Source organism: Dama dama, chromosome 28 (genome assembly GCF_033118175.1).
Source record: "Dama dama isolate Ldn47 chromosome 28, ASM3311817v1, whole genome shotgun sequence".
NCBI lineage: Eukaryota > Metazoa > Chordata > Mammalia > Artiodactyla > Cervidae > Dama > Dama dama.
Genome location: NC_083708.1, coordinates 13,324,577 through 13,349,542, shown reverse-complemented (window position 1 = coordinate 13,349,542; position 24,966 = coordinate 13,324,577). Strand labels below are relative to the sequence as shown.

General features: G+C 39.3%; 1 protein-coding gene across 4 annotated transcripts; it reads right to left on the bottom strand.

Annotated features, from left to right (window-relative positions):
- Window positions 1-2,795: 2,795 nt before the first annotated feature.
- Window positions 2,796-23,298, bottom strand: MTO1 (mitochondrial tRNA translation optimization 1). 4 transcript variants are annotated; one of them, XM_061131876.1, is made up of 13 exons: window positions 22,220-23,117; window positions 21,457-21,515; window positions 20,751-20,950; window positions 20,554-20,671; window positions 15,737-16,026; window positions 13,411-13,523; window positions 13,123-13,313; window positions 12,764-12,894; window positions 11,904-12,108; window positions 11,649-11,820; window positions 7,409-7,527; window positions 6,008-6,168; window positions 2,796-4,441 (listed from the first exon to the last, which is right to left on the bottom strand). In XM_061131876.1, the coding sequence occupies exons 1-13, from the start codon at window positions 22,435-22,437 to the stop codon at window positions 4,280-4,282; spliced, it is 2,139 nt and encodes a 712-aa protein (XP_060987859.1). In that variant the 5' UTR covers window positions 22,438-23,117; the 3' UTR covers window positions 2,796-4,279. The 4 variants fall into 4 exon arrangements, 3 of the variants coding, with proteins under 3 accessions (XP_060987859.1, XP_060987861.1, XP_060987860.1); XM_061131878.1 differs by having other exon boundaries at window positions 22,975-23,062; XR_009690976.1 differs by having other exon boundaries at window positions 4,304-4,441; window positions 6,008-6,139.
- Window positions 23,299-24,966: the final 1,668 nt, after the last annotated feature.

Genomic DNA, 24,966 nt, shown 5'->3' with positions numbered 1-24,966 from the left:
TGTTGTGCAACCATTAACACCGTCCTCCTGCAGAACTCTTTATCTTGTAAAACTGAAACTCTATCAAACAGTAAATTCCCATTCCTCCCTCACCCCAACTCCTGGCAATCACCATTCTGCTTTGTCTCGGTAAATTTAACTACTCTAAATACCCCATGTAAGTGGAATAATACAGAGTTTGTCTTTTTGTGACTGGCTTATTTCAGTTAGCATAATGTCCTCAGAGTTTGTCCAAGTTGTAGCTTGTGTCAGAATTTGCTTCCTTTCAAAGGCTGAAAAATATCTCATTGCATTTATATACATTGTTTATCCATACATCTGTTGACGTACTTAGGTTGCTTCCACCTTTGGCTATTGTGAATAACGCTATGAACATGACCCTTGAACAGATCTCAGACCCTGCTTTCAATCCTTTTGAATATATACATGTATGTGAGATTTTAGGGTCACATGGTAACTCTAGTTTTGAGGGGAACTGTCACCCTGTTTTCCAAAGTGGCTACACCATTTTACACTTCCACCAGCAGCTCTAAGTGTTCCAACTTCTCCACAGTGTTCTCAACATTTGCTATTTTCTTTTAAAAAATACATTATGTACTTATTTTGCTGCATGGGTCTTAGTTGTGGCATGCTGGATCTTGGATCTTTGTTGCGGCACCAGGGATCTTTAGTTGCAACATGTGGGATCCAGTTCCCCCACCAGGATCGAACCCACGCTCCCTCTATTAGGAGTGCAGTTTCAGCCACTGGACCACCACCGAAGTCCCAACATTTATTATTTCCTGATTGTTAACAGCCATCGTAACAGGTGTGAAATGGTCTCTCTCTTTTTTCGGCCACACTCTGCAGCATTTAGAATCTTAGTTTCCTGACCAGGGATAGAAACCATGCCCCTACAGTGTAAGCTTGAAGTCTGGACACTTGACAGTCTAGGGAATCCCTCACTGTGGTTTTGATTTGCACTTTCCTAATGACTACGGTGCTGGGAGGGATTGGGGCAGAAGGGAAAAACAGAGGATGAGATGGCTGGATGGCATCACTGACTCGATAGACATGAGTTTGAGTAAACTCCGGGAGTTGGTGATGGACAGGGAGGCCTGGTGTGCTGCGATTCACGGGGTCGCAAAGAGTCGGACACGACTGAGCGACTGAACTGAACTGAATGACTAGGGATGTTGAGCATCTTTTCATGGGGTTATTGGATATTTGCATATCTTCTTTGGAGCTATGTCTATTCAAGCATTTTGCCCATTTTAATTTTCTTTTAAATGCTTTTTACCTTTTTGCTATACCACCCGTATGGCTTATGGGATCTTAGTTCCCCGACTAGGGATCAAACCTAGGCCCTGACAATGAAAGCACTGTGTCCTAACCACTGGACTGCCAAGGAATTTCCTCAATTGTATCTTTAATCTGACTTTTAAATTAGGAAATATTTTCTGATTGAATAAAATGGCTTGAATATAAAAAATAGGCTTTAGTATCATATCAGGAGCAGTGACAAGCAGGGATAACAGTACAGAAACAGGAAATGAAGCTGAAGAGAATGTGAAGACCAGAGAGAGAGAGAAAGGCAAAGGCTTAAGTGTGCAGTTCTTAATATGTGTCATAAGTCTTTTTATCCTATTTAATTATTCAGTTAGGTTTTAGTTTTGCCATCTCTTGCCTTTAGTACTATTTTTTCATTTATTCAAAAATCATGTTCTGACTGTCTACAACCATGGCACTGCCTGCATTGAAGAGGTTTACATGTTAATAAGAGTAAGTTAAAGTAAGACAGGTATTAAAAATTAAGGTGGATGAGGTAAGTGCAACAAGAGAAGACTGTGAAGAGGGAGCCTGGGGAACGTTTATCGATACTGCATACCTTCTAGCGTAAGCAGCTTTGCCAACTCTGAGGGAACCCCTTGTCTGTTGGGGGTTTTCCTGGTATTTCTGACCACTTCTCCTGAGCAGGGCATTCTTCTAGGAGTTGAAATTTCTGAAAGGGAAAAGTCATGGCTATTCCAATGGAGGCTGAAACTCAAAAATGACAAAATAGTTTAAAACAATCAGTAATAAAACTCGAACACTTGTCTATAAGGTAACTTTGTAATTCAAGGCTGTGATGGTTTAATTTAGCATAGGTCCTTATCTTCATATTCCCTCCCTCCTCAAGCAATTTGACAAATGCTTGGTGTTTCTTAGTCTTTTCCTTTTTTGGCTGCTCAGTGTGGCTCGTAATGTCTTAGTTCCCTGACCAGGGATTGAACCCATGCCCCCTGCGTTGGAAGCGCAGATTCTTAACCATTGGACCACCAGGGAAGTCCCTCATTTCCTCATTTTAATTCTGGTGTTCCTGTTGAAATGAACTTCAGTATGTGCCCAGCTTTTCAAACTACCAGGCTATGTGGTCTGTGGTGGGTGGAGGAAATCATAAGGCCAACTTCTGTTGGATGCTGACTGTTGTCCCTGTTGGGGGATTTCCATAGAGTAACTGGACTAAGGTTACATTTTCAGCTGATTTTCCCAGCGCATCATGGTCTGTAGCACTTCTGGCTCCTAGCACCAGGAGGTAGGCTGTTCTGAAATATTCTGTTAAGTGAGATAATTTTGTATAATATATATAACAATATATTTTAAATTGTGGATTTAAAGAGCATTCATATCCTAAATGTGGAACCTAAAACATATGTTTTCTATTAAACATTTTTCAGTAAGATAGTTACTATTGTAATAGAATCACATTATAAAACCCAAGCTTCTTTATACGTGGTGTCACTAGGCCCAAATTACAGCTGTTGAGAAACTTCCAAAGCATTTAGGAATTTTTTATTTCCTCAAAATAAATTTTTGCTATATTCCATTCAATAAGCACCCCACTCACTGCTTTCACTCCTGCAATTAACCAGAAAAAGATAAGTTTACAATCAATGGTTCCCCCTAGTGATAAACAGGTAGTACAAAATACCCTCTTTTAACAAATACCATACAGAATTGTACTCAATATGCCTCCGTGTTAAGAATTCTGACTAGGAATGGCCATAATAACTAAAAGTTACCACTTACTGAAATTACTAAATCAAATATCAAAAAGAATTCATCACTGCTACAACATCCAGCATTACACATATTGGGTTGGCCACAAAGTTCACTCAGGGTGTTCCGTAACATCTTCTGAACAAACTTTTTGGCCAGTCCAATGCTTTTTCCTCGCTACTGATCATGGGCTGTGTCGTGGAAAGGCAAAATTAGATGAAAGCCATGGAATCCGAGCTACATCCAAGAGGCTGTATATGATTATAGCAAGAAGATATTTGTCCCACACCCATAATCAGGCTTAACACATAGATCTGTAACCAAAGTGATTTCAGGGTGCTTAGAATTGTCTGAGATACCTGCTTTGGCTTGAGGCTGACAAGGGAGCTTCTCCCTGGACTGACAGGAAAGGTCTAAGTTGGCATTTCCAAGGATAAGTAGGGTCCTCTTGTCCACTTGGCTACATTCATCCTCTAGTCAGTGAAGAAAGGTCAAGGTGACTGAGGAGCTAGCCAAAGACCCGGCTGGTCACCCCCCTAACCCCTGTAACCATGTATCACAGAAGTACTGGAGAGTACCAGCGCCATTCAGATTTTTCTGTCAATTCTGACTTTCAGTAGGGGAACTTTAGTCACCATGCTGCAGCCCAGCACTGGAAATTAGCTGAATGATTCTGGATAATTTTGTAGTTTCAAATTTTTAGCCTTAAGAATTTGAGGGCTTTGAAATAACGTTAACTAAGCAGAAGCCTGCTAACTTTCAAAACTAGTTGAAAGATAAGACTTTTAATTTGGTACCTTTAATGGACAAAGTTCTTATTATTTATTTTTGGCCATGCCATGCAGATCTTAGTTCCCTGACCAGGGTCCCAATCCAGGTCCCCTGCAGTAGAAGTGCAGAGTTTGAACCACTGGACTACCAGGGAATTCCCAGTAAATTTGTCCTTATGAGTAGGCAAATCCACAAGCTGAGATTTTTTTTTTTTTCAGGATCAGTTTTAGTTCCACTGTATCTCTCTTTGATGAACACTGCCCAAACTTATATTAATAGGTATACTGTATTAGAACACCTGAAACAAAGAGTATAAAGTGACTTTATAACTATTTTTTCAGATAAACAAAAAAGCAGAATTATAATCTATTTATAAATTAATGACAAAGCCACAAAACCTAATGAAGTTATTTTAACAGGTGCTAAATATAAATTCTTCTTATCTCCTGTCTACACTCCTGTTCCGATTAACTCTTCTATGAATAGAAAGCTATAAGTGACTCTCTTCAAGTCTGTCTGTATCACATAACCGTTGATCAGTTCTGGGCAACCTATTCATAGCTGCCTGTCTTTGCTGAGTGGTCTTCACAAATCTCAGCAGGTTAACGATGGCAGCAGGTGTCACTCCAGGTATACGACTGGCAGCCCCAATCTAGGAATTAAAACCACAAGAGAAACATAAATGAGCTATGTCAGTTATAACCAAATTTATTCTCCTCTTGATAATGATCTGTATGTTACAGTTTATATTTTCAAAACTTTATCTTAACGTATTGTCAAAGTAACTTTAGAAAGTAGGTAGAAATGTGGTTATAATTAATATCTTCACTTTAAAAACAGGGGAAAGTGAGACTCAGAGACATTAAAATGACTTGTCTAAGATCATGTAACAGATGTTAGAGTACCTAACCTTTTCTTTTTGTTAAACTAAACTAACATCACTGGCAGTGTGCTGGTCAGCACCCTAGGACTAATCTCAGTAATGTTTCTATGGTATATTTTTGCACTGAAATGTATGACTTATTCACTCCAAGTGGTATAAAGACCTCACATCAGTTCAGGTCTGTTTTGCCACCAAATGACTCTGTAGCAAACGTTTGTTAGAGCTTTTGATATTTTAGAATTTTGGTTAAGAGGTGAACTCTGATGACCAGTACAATGCAACTGAACTTTTCTGTGATAATGGAAAACTTCTGTAACACTGGCAGTGTAAAAATATGGTAACTGTCCAGTATGACAGCCAATAGCCTTTTGTAGTTACTGAGCATCTGAAATGTGGCCAGTATGACTGAGGAGTTGAATTTTTAACTTCATTTCATTTTAATTACTGTAAATGGTTGCACTTGGTTAGCGGCTATCATATTGGGCCGTGCAGCCTATGACTATCTACAAAAATGTAACCCCAAATGAGTAAGACACAGCTATAAAACTTAAGGCCTCTCTGCTGCTTTCCATGATGACTATGACTAAGAATACCATATTAGCTGATGAAATCACTCCTCTTTTAAACAAATCTTTTCAAAAATTTTTGCAGGCCATGGTTTTGTTAAATGTTCCTTTATTTTATGAACCACTGAAAAAAATAAAAAAAAACCCAACCCAATGCCCATTAAACTATGATACACCATCAATTTTCAAGCTACAACTCAGAGATGTTAAAAATGTATCTCAGAATCAATAAATACAGCCTACAAGTCTTTAAATATTTGTTATTACAAATTCAATACTGTATGCTGCCAAGTTTTTAACAGACGTGTACAGCGTGGTGTCCATGTACCCATGCAAATGCAAAGCACACAGACACACGCAGGATCACGGGTGGGGCCTCTTTGCTCCTCTACTTGCTCCTACCGGCTCCCAAGGCCACACTATGGAACTCCTTGGAGGGATCCAAGCAGTGATCTGAAAACCACTGACATGTATTCTAGTTTAACCTAAAGTAGTTTAAGTCATGCATATAAACAAGCATGCACATGGTTAGATAATTATAATCAACCCAATTCTTGACTTCAAGATACTTATTTAGACTAAGCTTTTTTATCTCATAAAAAATATGACACCCGTCATATAAAGTGAATATGCCATATAAAGAAAATAAGAGGTTAAGCTTTTTATGATGAAATAAAACATTAGTTACATGGCCACTACAAATCCAGCTTTTAAAAATTAAAGCATTGGCTCTTTATGATCTGTTCCTATCCACTGCCTGTTTTCTTACCGTCTGTGGGCGACTGAAATGGAGCTTCTCTCGAACTTCATAGGACAAAGATATATCCTTGAGAGTCAAATAATCTAGGTCCTTTGGCAGTTGGAGAGCTTCATCTTGCTGAACTTCCTTTATTTCTTGTTGCTGATGGAACAATACTGATTCATAAGTGGCTGGTGAACAAAATTAATTATGTTGTAATATTCAGATAACATTAACAACCTACATATTTCTAGCTTTTTACAATTTACAGAGAGTTTTTGGATACATGATCTCAGTACCATGACAGGTGGGGTAGGTGTTCCCTTTCGCAGAAGAGGAGACTGAGGTTAAAATAAAGAGAGGGACTATCTTGCGTATTAACTACAACATTCAGTCTGGCAGCTTATTCCATGTCCTTATCATTTAAAAAGTCTAGAAAATTTTAAGAAAAAAAAAAACTGGTTTCTTTCTCAATGCAAATTTTGGTTGGAACACTTTCTTCAACAGGCTGTAGGTTTGAAGTTGTAAAGATAAGGTGTTTCTCCAAGGAGATGGTCTTCAAATAAAGCTATAATTGTTAAAAGTATATATTCTTGGATGATAACATATAATTTAAATAAATTAACTGAAGTTTTATTCAGAGTGAACTTAGACAATTCAGCAATTATTTTGTAATTAAAGCATTCCATTCTTAGAAAAATAAATCCAAGAGCTGTTTTAAAACCTATATTGAGGTGGTCATTCTGTCCTGTTTAAGAAAAGCAAGTCTTCCCTAGAGGTTTTGGCAGCTTCTGCTTCCATCACTTGACTGGTAGCCAGAAAAATCTCAGCTCTGAGCCTGGCTCTACCAATAAATTACCCTCTGACAATGAACACATCATGATACTTCTGGGCCTTAGCTGCCTTATCTCGAAATGTTATGGGCTGACCCAGAGGAGTTATGATGGTCTTTTTGACAACAAAAGAGAGCTGTGAGGTGCACAGGCCTTGTAGACAGATATACTAGGTTCAAAGCCCAGTTCTGTCACTCCCCAACCATGTGGCCCTGGGCAAGTTATGACTATCTGTAAATTAAGACATAATGCTAGTAGCTATCCTTCATATGACACTTTTTAAGTATCAAATGAAATAATACACAAAAATATAACATATTTCTCCAGTGGTCATGTATGGATGTGACAGTTGGACTATAAAGAAAGCTGAGCACCAAAGAATTGATGCTTTTGAACTGTGGTGTTGGAGAAGACTCTTGAGAGTCCCTCGGACTGTAAAGAGACCCAACCAGTCCATCCTAAAGGAGATCAGTCCTGGGTGTTCATTGGAAGGACTGATGTTGAAGCTGAAACTCCAATACTTTGGCCACCTGATGCAAAGAGCTGACTCATTGGAAAAGATTGAGCATACAGACATCCTAACTAGAAAATTTTCTACCTTCTATTTTCAGTCTTTCGGCCAGCTCTCTACACTGGGTGTACTTCTTCAAGGGCTCTGGAACAGCCCTGGCCAACAACTCCATGTCAACTTCCTCATACTTCAGAACATCAAGAGCTCTACAAACACAGAAAAGTTTCATTAACACAAGGGTCCGTATCATATCAGGCAGATTAAGAACAAAATTCCTTGAAAATACCAAATCTCAGAATAAATAATATCAATATATTTCTAATTTTCCCCAAGTACACTGAGCAAACACAGCAGCATCTGTGACACAGCCGGACCTCCAGAAGATCAGCATGTGGTTCTCGGGCTGAATTCTGTCGAAAGCTCTTCTGCATCTATTGAGATTATCATATGGTATTTATCTTTCAATTTGTTGATATGGTGTATCACAGTGATTGATTTGTGTATATTGAAGAATCCTTGCATCCCTGGGATAAACCCAACTTGATCATGGTATATAATCTTTTTAATGTGTTGGTGAGTTCTGTTAGAATTTTTTGAGGATTTTTGCATCTATGTTTATCAGTAATATTGGCCTGTAATTTTCTTTTTTGGTGATGTCTTTGTCTGGTTTTGTTATCTGGGTGATGGTAGCTTCATAGAATGAGTTTGGAAGTGTTCCTTCTTCTGCAATTTTTTGAGAGCATGTGATTCTCAACTCATTTCCTTCGTCAAGAGGGGTAAGTGGCTGGTAAACTGGTACTGCAACAATCCATTTTTCCTCCAGAGCTTTCCTATTAGGACAGAATATCCTCTGAAAACAAGGGTGTGATTGAACTCCCTAAGAATTTACATCTAAGTCACGTTAAGCCCACGTCCTGTGAATGCATCATCCTTCTACACGCAGGCTCAGGACCAACTAAAGGAGATCTGCTTGTTCCAAGACTGGAAAATACCCTGCAGTTTCCTTCTCATTTTGCTTGGTTCTCACAAGGTTTCACTGATCTGTATACTTTCCCTACACTACACTTACTGCCTTAATTTTATTTTTATTTACTTTGCCCTTTCCCTCTTTTAATAGATCACTTTTTTGATCAACTTTGTCCACCCAAAATCAATTAAACCAATTAATTTATCAAGTCAAAAGAAAGTCAAATCTGCCCATCCCAGGGCCCCAAGTCCTTTCAGGCCTCCCAGATGTGTTTTTTTAAACAGCTCATTCTATCACCACAGACATGTGTCACACTCTCTGCAGAGGCCTGTCTCATCTCAGACAGTCTAGGAAAGGCCAGACACCTCTTCCCACAGGCAGCTGTCAACTTTGTTGTGCTCCACAAGATGAATTATGTCAATTAATTTCAGAAGTCTCATCAGATAAGCTATTGAAATGAAACAATGAAACCAAATAACCCTAAACTCCAAAAGAAAAGGGGTTGTCCTTTCAGAAATTATAGATCAAGACTTCCCTGGTGGCTCAATGGTTAGGAATCGCCTGCCAATGCAGGGAACACAGGTTCAATCCCTGGTCTGGGGAGACCCCACATGCTATGGGGCAACTAAGCCTGTGTGCCAGAACTACAGAGCTCACTCGCCTTGGAACTGGTGCTCTGCGACATGAAAAGCCATCACAACGAGAAGCCCATGCTCTGCAACTTGAGAGCAGCCCGCACCAGTCACAACTAGAGAAAGCTTGCATGTAGCAACGAAGACCCAGGGCGGCCAAAAATAAAATAAAAATTATAGAACATACAGGAACACACCTCCTAATGACTAACCAAAAAAAGAGCTACCTTAGGAATCTTACAGGATGGTGACCTCAAAGAAAAGCCTATGACCATTTAACTTTTAAAAAGGTTTTAGGGTTCCCTGGTGGTCCAGTGGTTAAGAATCTGCCTGCCAATGCAGGGGACATGGGTTTGATCCCTGGTCTGGGAAGATCCCAGATGCCGTGGGGCAACTGAGCCCGTGCGCCACGACGACTGACCCAGCACTCTGGAGCCTACCAGCTGCAACTACTGAAGCCTGCGCTCCTCAACAGGAGAAGCCGCTGCAGCGAGGAGTCCCGGCCCCGCAGTGAAGAGCAGCTCCCACTTGCTGCAACTAGAGAAAGCCCATGGGCAACAATGCAGACCCAGAGCAGCCAAAAATAAATACATCTTTTAAAAGGCTTTTAAACAATTTGTTTAGAAGGCTTGGGGCAGTTTGCAGATCGAAACTTCAAGACCAGCTTTGAATGAAGCCTAAGCCTCAGAGTACAGAGGGCTGCCACAGAAGGACAAGTTAGCACACTTCTGCAGAACACAAGAAACAGTTTCTGCGCTACCTGACACATCAGCAGGTTTCCCTATGGTCCTGACAGGAAATGTGTGCGCACACGCTCTGTGGATCTCTTTTGTCAAAATGGGAGCTCAAAGTCCAGTTCCGCTTCTCAGTGCCTGGCGCACAGCTTGCTATGTGTGCGGCAGATACGACACACGTCCTAGGACCAATTTTTCTATCTTTTGAGCTTCATATATCTAGGAATTGACCAAGTGAGTTCTTTCAGGGAGGCTCAACACTAGGCTATAAATATTCTGCCAAAATCAAACAGGAGGATGAGGCCCCTGTTTCCTTCTGAAAGGAAAGACACCTGAATTAACAAGAAAAGCATTTGGTCAAATTTCTGTTTAAGAAAAAAACTTACCTTAACAAAATGGCTACTCTTGGGATTAGGTAAAAATATAAACTGACAGCCCCCTCCTTTTTCATATTTTTATTCATCAATTAGCATCCTAAACTGTGTTGAAAACAATGACTTCCCTTGCTCTCACTATGACCTCAATCCACATTAGTCACATTGAATACAAATTCTAATTGTATAGAATCTAACATAGTGCAATATTGGCCTAAAAGAAGCATAATGCTACAAATTCTTCTGCAAAGTTTGAAATAATAATAAACCCTCTTAAATTTAAACAAATAGCTGGACAACAGAGTGAAATATAAAACTATGCTTATACTACTACCATCTCCCAGTACCACTTACTGGTAAAGAAACAAATCTGCTACCCTTACCTGTGAACCAAGCTGTCTTTCCTGTGAATGAGACCCCCTGGTTTGGGTGACAACCATGCAGATTCTTTATTATTTATTGTTGCTAAGTCACTTCAGTCATGTCTGACTCTTCACTACCCTATGGATTGTAGTCCACCAGGCTCCTCTGTCCATGGGATTCTTCAGGCAAAAATACTGGAGTGGGTTGCCATGTCCTTCTCCAGGGGATCTTTCTGACCTAGGGAACGAACCCACATCTCTTATGTCTCCTGCATTGGCAGCTGGGTTCTTTACCACTAGCGCCACCTGGGAAGCCCATTATTTACCGTTACCATAATTAAAAAACTGCTTACTATCCTCTAACAGGGGTGCCAGTGCTTTGGGAAATTCCCATGAAAATCTGGGAACACAAATTGTAAACAAGAAACACTGTGATGAGATGAAAGTCAAAGACATGTCAGTCTGGCTGTTAGTTAAGGAGAGAGCACTTAGAGAGATCGGGGATGACAAAAAGTGGCATTAAAATGAATATACCATTAAGTCTACAAATTTCCTCACAAGCAAAACAGGGACTGAGAAAAAGGAGAAAGTTATAAACAAAAAACATACTGGAGACACAGCAGCAAGACCAAGTCAGTATGTGCTTCTAAGATACAATGATTGTAGATTTATACCTTCTAAACCTCCCCGCCGCCCCCTTCCCCACCCGTTAGCTTACATTTTTTAAATGGGAAAAATCAGTGGTGACTGATGCAAATTTTGAATTACATGAGGTTTTCAGAAATGTATCTCTGAATCAAAAAAGCTCTCTATAATGTCCTTTAGACTTAGAGTCCATACAACCAGAATGGTAAAAACAAGGACAAAAAAACTCCTAAAATGTAGCAAGGGACTCTTCAAGAATTGGTAACACTGCTTAATCAGTTTCCCTGCTATGGCTCACAGGCAAGATGAGACCATTCCAAATGTTCAATGCTTAAAAGAAAGCAGATTATGCTATTTCTTGGTTTATGCCCTCTAAATCTTAGGAAAGGCAGAACTCAATGGGAGCCCCAGAGAAATACAATAAAAAACAATTTAGAATCATATATATTGTCATTCGTGAGTAAGGAAATAAGTTATGTCTAAAGAATTTTGAAAAGAAGCAAACATAACCACTGAATCCGTTTAAAATGTGTACGTAGGAATCTATAGGTAATATCTCTCTGAGATGACTCCATTCTTCTATAAAAAGAAAGTTGACACAAAAAACGCATACCTGAGAGGCAGACTTTTACCACTACTTATAGAAGACTCTGGAATTAAGGTTTTCCACTTAGTACTTAAAAACTCAATGGATTTTAGCATAGAAATGCCTTCTTCTAAAGAAGACTTCATCCAAGAAGCTCTCTCATATCGTTGTTGGGACACACAACCAGCTTCCTTATACCCTAGAAGGGGGAGGGGGAGATTATAATGAAAGAGGTCTTAAAAGCAGAGAATGTCTGGTTGCAGGACTCAGTGTAAGAGTTACCTCGGAACGTGAGCCTGCTGTCGGCGTTATCAGGACGCAGTGACAACCGGAACTCGGCTCGGCTGGTAAACATGCGGTATGGTTCGTTGGTGCCCAGCGTGGTGAGGTCATCAATCAAGACTCCTATGTAACCTTCTGTTCGGCTAACGACAAAAGGAGGCTTGTGTCTGACCCGAAGACTTGCATTGATTCCAGCTATCACGCCCTACAAGAGGACTGAAATGTTTAAAAGGCCATTATGAACTGAACAAAGAGCTATCCTATTCAGATACTACCTGGAAAAAATGGTTCAGGCAGTAAGGAAGCAGGCTGGCCCAAAAGGGACCCAACAGACAGAAAATGCAGTTCATATTCACAAACAGAATATGGGTAATGTACCACTTTAGAATGCTATAATTCACTGTTTTCAAAAATATCTAATATTCTTGATAAACCAGGTGGCTAATCTTTAAAAAAAAAAAAATCCACTTGTAAGACTTTTTTAGCCTTTTCCCACTTACAAGTAAAAATAACATAACTTTCTGTTTAAAAAGGAGTAATAACAGGGTAATTTTCAATAAAGTTAGGTTAGGTTAAAAGAACTAAATTTTCTTTTTTTAAATTTCAGAAGCAATACAAAAATCTAATCAAAATATGCAACCGGATCTAGGAGCTCAGAAAAGAATAACAAAGACACAGTGTTTTAAAAATCCTGTTGTATACAGAAGCCACCCCCATATGTCCTGAAATAGAAGTCAGTTTTCTATTACAGCTATGAGTTGTATCTAAGCTCTATATAGCAATCATGACAGATGTCAAGAGGAGGAACACCAGTTAAACACTCCTTTTCTGTTTATAGTAACATTTGAAACACTTCTTACTTGAGCTGCAGCTTCCTCGTAACCAGTAGTGCCATTTATCTGTCCAGCAAAGAAGAGCCGCTGTACCAAATGAGTCTCGAGAGAAGGAGAGATCTGCCGGGGGTCCATGTAATCATACTGAACACCGTAGCCTGGCCAAAGAACAGATGGCACAAAATAAGCAAAATCTTTGCCTCAAGGCAGAGATGCAAAGATTATCATTAAATGCTCTTCAAATGTGGAGACTATTTTATTAATAAACATGCAGATGCTGGGTTTTGTCTCCTTGGACTCTAAGCACCATGATGTAACTTCAATCTCTCCACTGTCTGCTAAGCAACGCTGAGCTCAGACCAAAGGGCAGCTGGCGTTCTCTTTACCTGGCTGAACCATTTTCGCGTTCTCCAAGCCTCTGATGCAGGTGATCATCTTCTCCTGTAATTCAGCTGGCAGTGTCACAGATAACCCTTGGGGGTAGATGAGGTCGGAATCCATTCCTTCAGGTTCCAACCACACCTGATGCACACGGTTTGGAAAACGCAAGACCTTTGATTCAATGGAGGGACAGTATCTAGAATAGGACATTGGAATTTAAAAATTTAATGAAACAAATAAAAAAGGATTACAGTAATCCTTACTGTAATTAAGCACAGGTATTTTGTCCTTACCGGGGTCCTCTTGTAGTTTCCTTAACGTGACAGTTAAGGTGAAGGTTCTCAAGGACAATCTCATCCACTCGAGGGTTAGTGTGAGTCAAGTAACACGGCAGCTGATCTTCTGGCTAAAACACGGAAACTCGTCACAACACTGTTTTGCTTCTCTATTAGTTTGCCTCTAATTCAAATAAATTCCACACATGATAGAAACTTACTTGTATAGATATCAAATCTATGCATAATGCCAAATACTAATGGTGACGTATGCTTGTTAAAACAACCCAAAAGATGAACCTAAATTTACATAAGCCTCCAGATCAACGGTTTACAGAAAATACTAATGATGCAGAACATGTTCAAGGCACCAGAGCAGTGAAATCAGACAAATCTACAAATCTAGAATGTAGGAAATACCAGAACAGAAATGACTCAGTTTTTTCCACATATAGATGTAAAAGAGGCTTCCCTGGAAGCTCAGCTGGTAAAGAATCCACCTGCAATGCAGAAGACCCTGGTTCGATTCCTGGGTAGGGAAAATCTCCTGGAGGGCATGGCAAACCCACTCCAGTATTCTTGCCAGAAGAAGTCCCATGGACAGAGGAGTCTGGCGGGCTACAGTCCACGGGGTTGCAAAGAGTCAGACACAACTGAGTGACTAAGCACAGCACAGCACAGCACAGCACACAGATGTAAAAAAGAGGGGAACTATTATAAGATATATAATGTATGAACCTCATTTGGTTCTTGGTTCAAATAAAACAACTCTAAAATACTAGGAATGCACTTGCAACATTGTAGTTCAACTATACTTCAATTATATATATATATATTTAATACTGCTGAAACTCCAATACTATGCCCACCTCATGCGAAGAGTTGACTCATTGGAAAAGACCCTGATGCTGGGAGGGATTGGGGGCAGGAGGAGAAGGGGACGACAGAGGATGAGATGGCTGGAAGGCATCACCGACTCGATGGACATGAGTTTGAGTGAATTCCGGGAATTGGTGATGGACAGGGAGGCCTGGCGTGCTGCAATTCATGGGGTCACAGAGAGTCGGACACGACTGAGCGACTGAACTGAACTGAACTGACTGATATTTAATACTAGGGAAAACTGAGCATTGAGTATCAGATGATATTAAGAAATTATGTTTTGCTATGTGCGATAATAGTAGTATGGTTGATTTTTACAAAATCCTTATTTGTTGAAGACATGTACCAAGGTATTTCTGGATGAAATGATGTCTGAGACTTACTTTAAAACTCATTAAGACAAAGTGTTGAGGAAAGATAAGAATGTCAAAAGAGGGAATTCCCTGATGATTTAGTGGTTAGGACTCCACACTTCCACTGTAGGAGGCATGGATTCAATCCCTGATCGGGGAACTAAGTTCCCACAGCTGTGCAGCATGGTCAAATAAATAAATAAATAGCCACTCATCAGGGTAACACTCACTAGAAATTAGGAGTATCAACTACTAGCCCGTAATTCTAAACACACAATATATAGCTTGCTTTTTTTTTAAACTCCAAGGATAGGTAAAAGTAGCCTATATCTTCAAAATTATCAGTACTATTAAGACTGAGGAACTATTCCAGATTAAAAAGAAATGACAATTAAATGCAATATATGATCCTAGGTTGGAAAAAGAACATTGGGACAAAAAAATGTATTGGGGTGGTCAGAAAAATCTGACTATGAATTTTATTTTCTATAACAGCACTGTGTCCATGTTAAATTCCCCAAATTTCATCACTGCGTTGAGTATATGAGGATGTCTTTGGGCTTAGCTGAGATGCAGACTGCCGTATTTAGAGGTAAAGGGTCATGATCTCTGCAACTTACTCTTAAATGTTTTGGAAAAAGAATAAAAATAAGTGTGTATGTTACTGTTCTATACGTTAAATATATGTATCTATGTCTCTATATGTGGAGAGGGCAAGTAACAGTCCTACAACTTTTCTGAAATTATTTCAAAAAGTTTAAATAAGTAAAGTTATCAAAGCAATGAAATTTAAGAATTTATGGGGAATGGGGAGGGAAGTGGAGGGAGAGTCAGGATGGGGAACACATGTATACCCCTAGCTGATTCATGTGAATGTATGGCAGAAACCACCACAATACTGTAAAGTAATTAGCCTCCAATTAAAAAAAAAAGAAAGAAAGAAAGAAAGAAAAAGAATTTATGAGGAAGTACCCAAGTAGCCAAATCAGCTAATCCTTTTAAAGAACATATTTTTGTGCCCCAATTAATAGTGGTGAAAAATGAATACAAAAAAAAAAAAAAAAGTCTATATTCCCTATTTAAAACCAGATTTTCGTAAATTATCTCACCTTAATCCACACTGTCTGATTGATAAAGCTGAACGGTATGGATGGATTATCTGGTGTCTGCTTGTTTAGAATGCTGAAATTAACCGATTCTTTGGCGATTCGGGGTGGAGTCCCAGTCTTCAATCTTCCCACCACAAACCCCAACTTCTCCAGAGTCTGAGCCAAACCTATGGAAGGCTGATCCCCTAAACGTCCAGCTGGATGCATCTCCAATCCGATTACAATCATGCCTCTCAGAAACGTCCCAGTAGTCAGAACCACACTCTCTGCATATACTGTACTTCCATCCGCTAAAGGACAGGAAAGAGAACAAAACTCATGTTCTAATTGTTACCATGGATCAAATCAGAATGTTACCCATTTGTAGGAGAATTATAGAAAAATTTGTCTTTAGAAACTTGAAAAAGATTTTTTAAATCAGTAAGAAGGTTGTATGTTATCAATCTGAAGAATCCAAGAAAGCTGAGATGGAGAGCATAATGTATTATCACAGATACACATGTTCCTAAAGTCTAGTCAGCACTGAATAGCTGGTCTCAGTTAATTTTTTAAATTAATCAAATTTAGACTTCTAGTTAAATTTAACAGATCTCACCTCACATGATTTCTTCTCCTTCTTAAAATTCCAAAAGAAAATAAAGGAGCAAAAAAGATATGAAACCACGAGAACCACAAGAATGGGAAAGAACTTGCCAAAAGATGAAAAATTTCAAATATTTTTGAAAGATAGAAAGTGGTTGGTGGGATGGATAAATTAGGAATTTGGGATTAACATAAACACATCACAATAAATAAAATAGATAGTCAACAAGGACCTACTGTATAACACAAGGAACTCTACATAATATTCTATAATAACCTACAGTGGAAAAGACCCTGAAAAAAGAATGGATACATACCTTACATATGTTTAACTGAATCGCTTTGCTATACACCTGAAACTAACACAATATTGTAAATCAACCATACTCTAACATAAAATAAATTTTTTTTAAAAGTGGTTGGAAGAGTGATAACTGATTGAGCAGAAGGGAGAAAGCTATAACTCAAGAACCTGAAGAGAACATACAGATGACAATGAAGTAATCTGCCCTGCAGAGGCTCAGAGACTGGAGGACTGAATGTGAGAAATGTAGACGTGTAGCTGGGGGCTGAAGATGAGAGAAAGAGTTGAAACCCACATATAAAGGTTTGTCTACAGATGGATCTACCATACAAAAAAATGCAGGTCTTTGGGTAATAGGGAGTTACTGTTAATGGGTACAGTATTTCAACTAAATTTCAAAAGTTCTAGAAATGGAGAGCGCCGACAGCTGCACAACACCGTGGGGGTGCTTAATGGTGTGGAACTGCATACTTAAAAATGGCTACAACGGCAGACTTTATGCTATATACATTTTACTACAATAAAAAACCAATTATTAATAAGCTATAATGGAAAAGACTGAAAAAGAATATATATATTACTTCACTGTACATCTGAAACATTGTAAATCAATTACACTTCAGTAAAAAAAGTTAATTAAAAATTGTATTGTTGGGCCCATAAAATATAGACACGGTCCAAGAAATAGCATTTGAAGATACTAATTGAAGTAACAAGTAAAAATAATTCAAAAAGGATAAAGGGCTACCCTAATAAAATCAATATAATCATCAAGTCTGGAGAGGAAAGGAGGCAGAGAGAAAGGGAAATGAAAATAAAAGTAGTTAACTGTTCAACATAGGGAAGTCAGGAAACATTGACAGAAGAAAGGGAAGATTAAGTGTATTATACAAAATCATAGTAACTAAGGTAATCACAGAATAAAAGCCATGAACTTATAAGAAAGAAACATAGCTCCCAAAAAGCAAAGCAAATACAGATTAAGTGGTTAAAAAAAAAGTATAGCAGAGCGTGTACAATATGTTACTACTATGTGTGGGGGTGGAACACATATACCTATGCGTGAAGTCAAGTGTAAAATCACAGACAGACAGACCACACCAGAGCCTAGGAATGCTCCTGAGGAAGGAAACTGGCTGCCTGGAGCACAAACTGAGAGAGAGAGACCACCTTTTCACTCTGCCTTCTTTCATCCCCTTTGAACTGTTGATGATGCAAAAGGAACATTTAAGTTTTTAAATACCTGGGTTGAGTTCTTGACTGTGGTATTTTCTAGCTGTGGGACTTGGGGAAACTACTTGAACTTTACGAAAGTTGGCTTTCTAATCTATAAAAAAGATATGCCTACATCATAAATTACTTATACAGAATTTAAAAAATTCAGGTGGAATGTAGAGCAATTGAAAATTTCTTCAGACCCCTGGCTTTAATTGCCTGTGGTAAATGGCAACTTATTTTTTCTTAAAAAAATTTTTTTTTAGGCATTAGCTGGCTGCAGCTATCATGTTTTTTTTTTATTATTAATGTTGCAATTATCTATTAATTCATTATAATTATTTATTAAATATTTTATTATAATCTATTAAATCCTTACTATATGCCAACCTCAACCTCAAGTCACATTTTCTCATTTCGTGAAATACACACTACTCTCCCAATTTTGTAGATGAACAAACTGAAACCCAAAGCTGAGTCTGAACACAAGTCTAATTCCAAAGCACCTTCTCCAGTCAATGTATTTTCTTTTTAACTCTGATTCCACCAAATTCCTCACAGTAAAGTTTGAACAATATCATTCTGCTTTCCTTCACTTTTTTTTCCTTTTAATTAGAGGATAACTGCTTTACAACGCTGTGTTGGTTTCTGCCATAGAACAACTACATGAATCAGCCAGACGTACACATATGTCCCCTCCCTCTTGAACCTTCCCTCCGACTCCCCACCGACCCCACCCCTCTAGGCTGTCACAGAGCACTGGGCTGAGCTTCCTGTATGATACAGCAACTCCCCACTTGCCGTCTATTTTACACATGGTTATGTATATGTTTTAATGCTACTCTCTCCATCTGTCCCACCCTCTTCTTCCCCCACTGTGTCCACAAGTCTGTTCTCTATGTCTGTGCCTCTACTGCTGCCCTGCAAATAGGTCCATCAGTATCATTTTTCTATATTCCATATGTATGCGTTAATATATTAATATTTTGTTTTTTCTCTTTCTGACTTACTTTACTCTGTATAACAGGCTCTAGGTTCATCCATCTCACTAGAACTCACTCAAATTCGTTCCTTTTATGGCCGAGTAATATTCCATTCTGTTTATGTACCACAACTTCTTTCTCCATTCATCTATCGATGGACATCTAGGGTGCTTCCGTGTCCTGGCTATTGTAAATAGTGCTGCAATGAACATTGGGGTACATGTGTCTTTTTGAATTATGAAGTTTTCTCAGGGTACATGCCTAGTAGCAGGATTGCTGCATAGTATGGCTACCACACCAGATATATTCAATGCCTATGTGGGTTGTAAATTATAGGTGATATATTTATGTCACGATAGAACTCTCAATATAAGTAATTCCTTACCCAACTGACACTCTTTCTTGACTAATAACTCTAATTTTCCTTGGGTGAAATATACTAATTAAGAATATTTATCTTCTCACACCAACTTGAGGCCATAGAAGGTCATTAGGATGCAGTTTTTGCCAATGGACTTCAAGAAGATGCTGGGCTAGACTTCTATTAATAGGAAAGTGGAAATCCTATTTAAAAGGAAATGCAGCATGTTTGCTCTGTCTTTATTTGGTCTTTACCCTTTCCCTCTTTTTCGTTTTCTTTCTGATATGATAATGATACCTGGATGTGTGACTTTGGTCTTATGAACACTGGAATGAAAGCTACAGCCAAAGGTGATAGAGCAGGACAATGGAAAGGGCAAGGGTGTCTGGTGACATGGCTAGGACTTTCATAACAATGTGGATTGTCTACCCATGTCCTTCTTATTGTGTAAGACAAATACACTCATTTTTTCCTAAGTAAAAAAAAAAAAAAAAAACACAAAAAACAACACTTTACCATGTATATCCCATTCTAAAAAATAAACCTATAATAAAATTTAAACAGAAAATTAGTTAATATCTGTATTTTAAATGATGAAGTTTTCAGGGCTGATTTGAGTTGTTGTGCGATAGAAACCAACACAACATTGTAAAGCAATTATCCTCCAATTAAAAAAAAAGGATAAATTTCTCCAGTGCAGCCCCTCTACCACTTTGTGCCTAGAAAGCTAACAGTCCAGTCCTCTGGCAGAAGACTGATTCTTCTCCTGAGGATTAACAGACATCGATGTTTGGGAATTCCCCAACAAAAAGGCCATTTCAATCCCTCATCATTAGACTGTACAGAGTCAGTCAAACCATTAAATAACTGTGCACACACAAATCTTCCAATTAGTGTTTGCAGTGAAGGCTAAAAAGGCTGAAGTGGTTAAGTCTTTAAGGGGAGAAAACAGAGATAAACTGCTTTTCCATTCAAACTTAAATTCTATTTAATTTCTGTAAAAAACATGTGCATGTGCAATTTTATTTTAAAAATTAATATATAACTCAAATAAATACATAATAACATTGTAAAAGAGAAATTTAAAATGTCTCAAGTCAGAAATAAGAAAAATAAAAATGGCCACAGAAATACCAAGAGGAAAATACACAATTATGCAGGCTATAGAGTCCCAAAATAAGATGGTACAGAATGTGAGCTTCATGGTGAAAATGAAATGAGGAATAGGATTTTTTTCTATATAGTTTCCCTCATACTTGAACAGAAAACACAACAATTTCCTAGAATAAGCAAAACATCTCCAGAAGCTACTCAGAATAAACTTTTCACATGGAGTCTGATACTGTCATTATCATCTGTAAGCAGTACATACCCAAAACAACGCCACTGACACGGTATTCCCCAGTGTGCTCGGGCTCCGGTTCTGTAAGGATGAGATCTTCCACAGCTCCCTCCTGAACAGTAAGCAGCGGTGTATTGAGGATCTCTTTCTATCAAAAGAGAATGCAAGTTGAAAAGAACAGTTAAATAATCACTACAGTCCTTCCTGTTTTTGTGCCCTGTTCTTACCTGCATGTTCTGCTTATAAAGCTTCCTATCAATTTGAGCTCTCAGACCCCAAACAGCTGGTCCCTTGCGCCGGTTTAATACTTTGTAATGTATACCAGACTGGTCACAGATTCGAGAACACAGGCCATCCAAGGCATCGACTTCCCTCATTAAATGCCCCTTTCCAATGCCACCAAAGGAAGGATTACAGGACATCTGACCTAAAGAGGACAGACATAAACAAAATAAACATACGAGCATCTTCCACATAGTGCATGTTGATAGGGAAATGTTTGTACTAACGACTAGAATCATGTGATTAAAAATAAAACACTTGAAGCAAACACTAAAACTGCTGAAGTCCCAATGGGACGCAAGAGTTATTCAGGGCATCTTGGAAGACAAACCGTTGCTGGAAGTTTCTTTTGAATCTTTCTCTTGTACATATTTGTAGCACGTCATTACGCTGCCTTCTCCTTCACAATGTGATTTTGAAAACCTTACCTCATGAAACCTTCCTAAATCACACATAATTTACGAAATTTCTTCGTACTGGTTCACAGTTACAATCAATTAATGTCTTCCATACAGGCCAACTGCTGATCCTCTGTGGCCAGCATCAAAGCCTCCAAAAGTTTTCATGGTCTCCAGAGGGAGGCTGAATAGTGCAGTCATTATGAGCACGGTTAGAAGCAAGGCAGAGTTCTGGTTCAGTTCCTATACTTACCACTTATAAGCACTACGTGATCTTGGCAAGTTGTCCACGTCTGTATCTCAGTGTCCCTACTGTAAAAACAGGGATGACAGCTGCGTAGATTATTTTCCTCCTTCCTTTGATATAGAATCGCTATTTATTTAGGTAAACACTCTTCCCCATGAGGCTTTGTGTTTGGGGAGTGTGATCTAAACTTAGTTTAGGGGTAAATCTTTACTGATCTAAAGTAATCCTGTTTCTACTTGCCAGTGAGTGGTTTAGCGTTAAAAGACTTTTCTCTTTTGTCATGAATGGCAAACAATAGTTTGTCAAAAAGCACTATTTCTGAGGTTATTAATAAAATAAAAAATTTTCTACCTCTGACTTTATTATGGCAGATGACACGACTAAATTGATACAGGACAATTCCTGCATTCTGTATTCCTATGGAATTTTAATCTTCTAAGTCAAAGCTATCTTTCTCAGAACAAGCAGAAATACTTCATACTCCACTACATCAAAGTACCTTAAAAAAATGAGACTTTGATTTTAAGATAGAACTGTCATTCATTAAGCTCATTTATAAGAGTTATTAAATATCTCTGAAATCCATTTATTTAAAAAGAAAACTTAGGACACACTGTATAGGTATAAAAATATAAACACAGGTTTTGCTGGGAATTCCTTTATCCCTGACAAAACTACACCACTTATACTATTATCTGATCATCTTAGTTCAATAATATACTTTTCTGTTCATTCAACTTCTAAAATTATTATTATTGAAATGCAGTACCTGGTTTTTACTTGGGTAATCACATAGTCTCTCTCCAAAAGAACCGCTGTTAACAGAAGTATATATTTCTCCACAGTTATAAACGGAATGGTTATTTCTAAACAGTATTTCAGTACAGAAAGTGAAGTTAACATTTCAATTACTGATGACTCGTAAGCAAAATGCACGAGGAAAGACACAGGCATGCATAGTTTACAAGATAGTGTCCTAGTTGGCATCTATGATGATGCCAGAGAGGAGTCTTGCTTTAAATTATGGCCGTCCAAACACTGCTTGTGAAGTGCCAAAAAGCACAGTCGGGTCGTAGTCATAAAATTGGGGAATAAACATTCAGTATGAATATAAAATACAATAGCCTCGTTCTTCAAAAGGGTTTCACAAAATCTTCAGAAAAACACAATGGGTGTTTAATAAACAAGTACTAATAACGTTGATTCACTTTTTAACCGAGGCAACAAGATGGTAAAGACCAAATGGCAACATTGAAATAAAGTATCAGCAGTATTCTTAAGAGTTTGCTCTTTTCTCAAGGCATCTCTCCCCCATCCCTCCTCCAACTAATTTCTGTCAACAGCAGCACAATTCGTGGTCCAGAGAAGAGCCAAGTCCAGAGTTCTGGCCCGGTACCGCCACACACATCAGGCTAAAACAACGTTCCGCAGGATTCTCACCAGACTTACGGAGGAAAAGGCACTGGGAGGGGAAGGACCCTGGCGGCGTGCGTCTCTCGGCAAGCCTCACACCGCGCCACTCACCGATGGTATCCACTCGGTGCGTCAGCAGCAGAGTCCGGGAGCCGCACCGAGCTGCTGCGGCGGCGGCTTCGGTCCCTGCGTGTCCTCCGCCGATGACCACCACGTCGAAGTGCGGGGTCCAGGGCGCCGCGCTGTCACCGCCGAACCGGACCGACGCAAGGTGCTGTTTGGTGAGGGAAGCCGCGACCCGGCGGCCACAGCCTCGGATACAGAACATTGCTGGAGAAAGGCAGCGTCTGTAACTCGGATCCTGACACTAGCGAGGGGAAAGCACTTAGGAGAGAAATCCTTCAAGGAGCAGCCATCTTGTTATGATGTCACAGCGTCACGTCTACGTCCAGCGTCGCCGCTGATTGGCAGTTTGGCGCGACTTTCCTGGCGAAGCGTGTTGGAGTGTGTGCATGTGGATTGGTGCGTGTGTACCTCGTTTCTTGCCTGGCGGAGGCTGTTGGATTACCTATGGTTGGAGAAGGGGACGACAGAGGATGAGATGGCTGGATGGCACCTCCGACTCAATGGACATGGGTTTGGGTGGACTCCGGGAGTTGGTGATGGACAGGGAGGCCTGGCGTGCTGCGGTTTTGGGGTCGCAGAGTCGGACACGACTGAGCGACTGAACTGAACTGAATCTCGTTTTTTGCCTGGCGGAGGCTGTTGGATTACTTTTGGTTCTGGATTTGGGGCAGGGACTTCTACGCAGTCATCTTTTGTCCTTTTCAGCGAATTGCTGCCCTGATCACCAAGTGACTGCCTATAAACAATAATTTAGGTCCCTTTGCTTTATATGAGTCTTTGAAATTTCTAGTGCAGCCATCACCTTGCCTTCTGTTGATGAAGATTAGAGTCTGAATAGGGAGATTCCAGAGACATTCAAATGTATTTGTGGATGAAATGTTCATGATGGTTAGTTAGAAGAACTGAAGAGTTGAAGGTTAAATGTCCAGCCTTTTGGAACTGATACTTTTAAAACCTCTGTGTTCAGGTACATCCCCTGCTCATGCCTTAGTCAGCCAGTGTCTACCTCACCTACACCCTACTCACATGACTGACCTTCCTACATACTGTTGCCCCAGGCCCTAGATTGTGACCGCTGAACAAAGGGCTGCTGAGGGGGTCATGTCCCAGTTACTTCACCGTGTAACTGCTAACCTCCCCCTTCCACTGGTAGGGAATTTTGCGGCTGTGGTCTGTCCTCCTTCCAAGGTCCGCAGTGGGGTGTCGCTCTAGGACCTTGCTGCAGAGAAGTAAGCATTCCTTGTCCCTTAAACCATTGATGTCTCTGTGCTGACTCCAGGCTGTTTCTTCAGTTTTGAAGCTGTGCAAACACACCCTGGTGGTGGTGGGGAAGGGTAGTGTGCAACCCAACACTTTCCTTAGGAAACTTTTCACTGGTTGGATTGTAAAATAATCCATGTGGCCGTTTTATTATTCTGATTATTAATATCTATCGAATATGTAATTTTTATTATTACATTATTGGTATTTTTTATACTCAGTTTAAAGCTTACAGAAATACAAAACTTTGAGAGTTAAGGAACTTGTAACTTCCATTGGGCCTTCCGACTTTCATCTCTGTAATAATTGTCAGCATTTTGTTGCTAATGCCTCCTAATTTTTATTTATTAATTTGACCGCACCAGGTCTTATTTGTGGCATGCGAACATAGCTGTAGCATGTGGAATCTAGTTCCTCTGACAGGGATCAAACCCAGGCCCCCTGCATTGGGAGTGTGGAGTTTTAGCCACTGGACCACCAGGGAAGTCTCAGTGTCTCATTTTTTATAGTTATACTAATGCTACTATTATTTTGCACATGTAATATATTACATGTGATTATATTTTTAGTTTGCTACTTTTTCAAACAATGTATTTTTTTTCCTATCTATGCCAATATATATGAATCTATCTCACTTTTTAGTGATATAGTCAGTTGTTTGTATGAACCACAGTTTATTTTTGAGCGGATGGCTACAGCAGTTGGCTGCTAGATGGT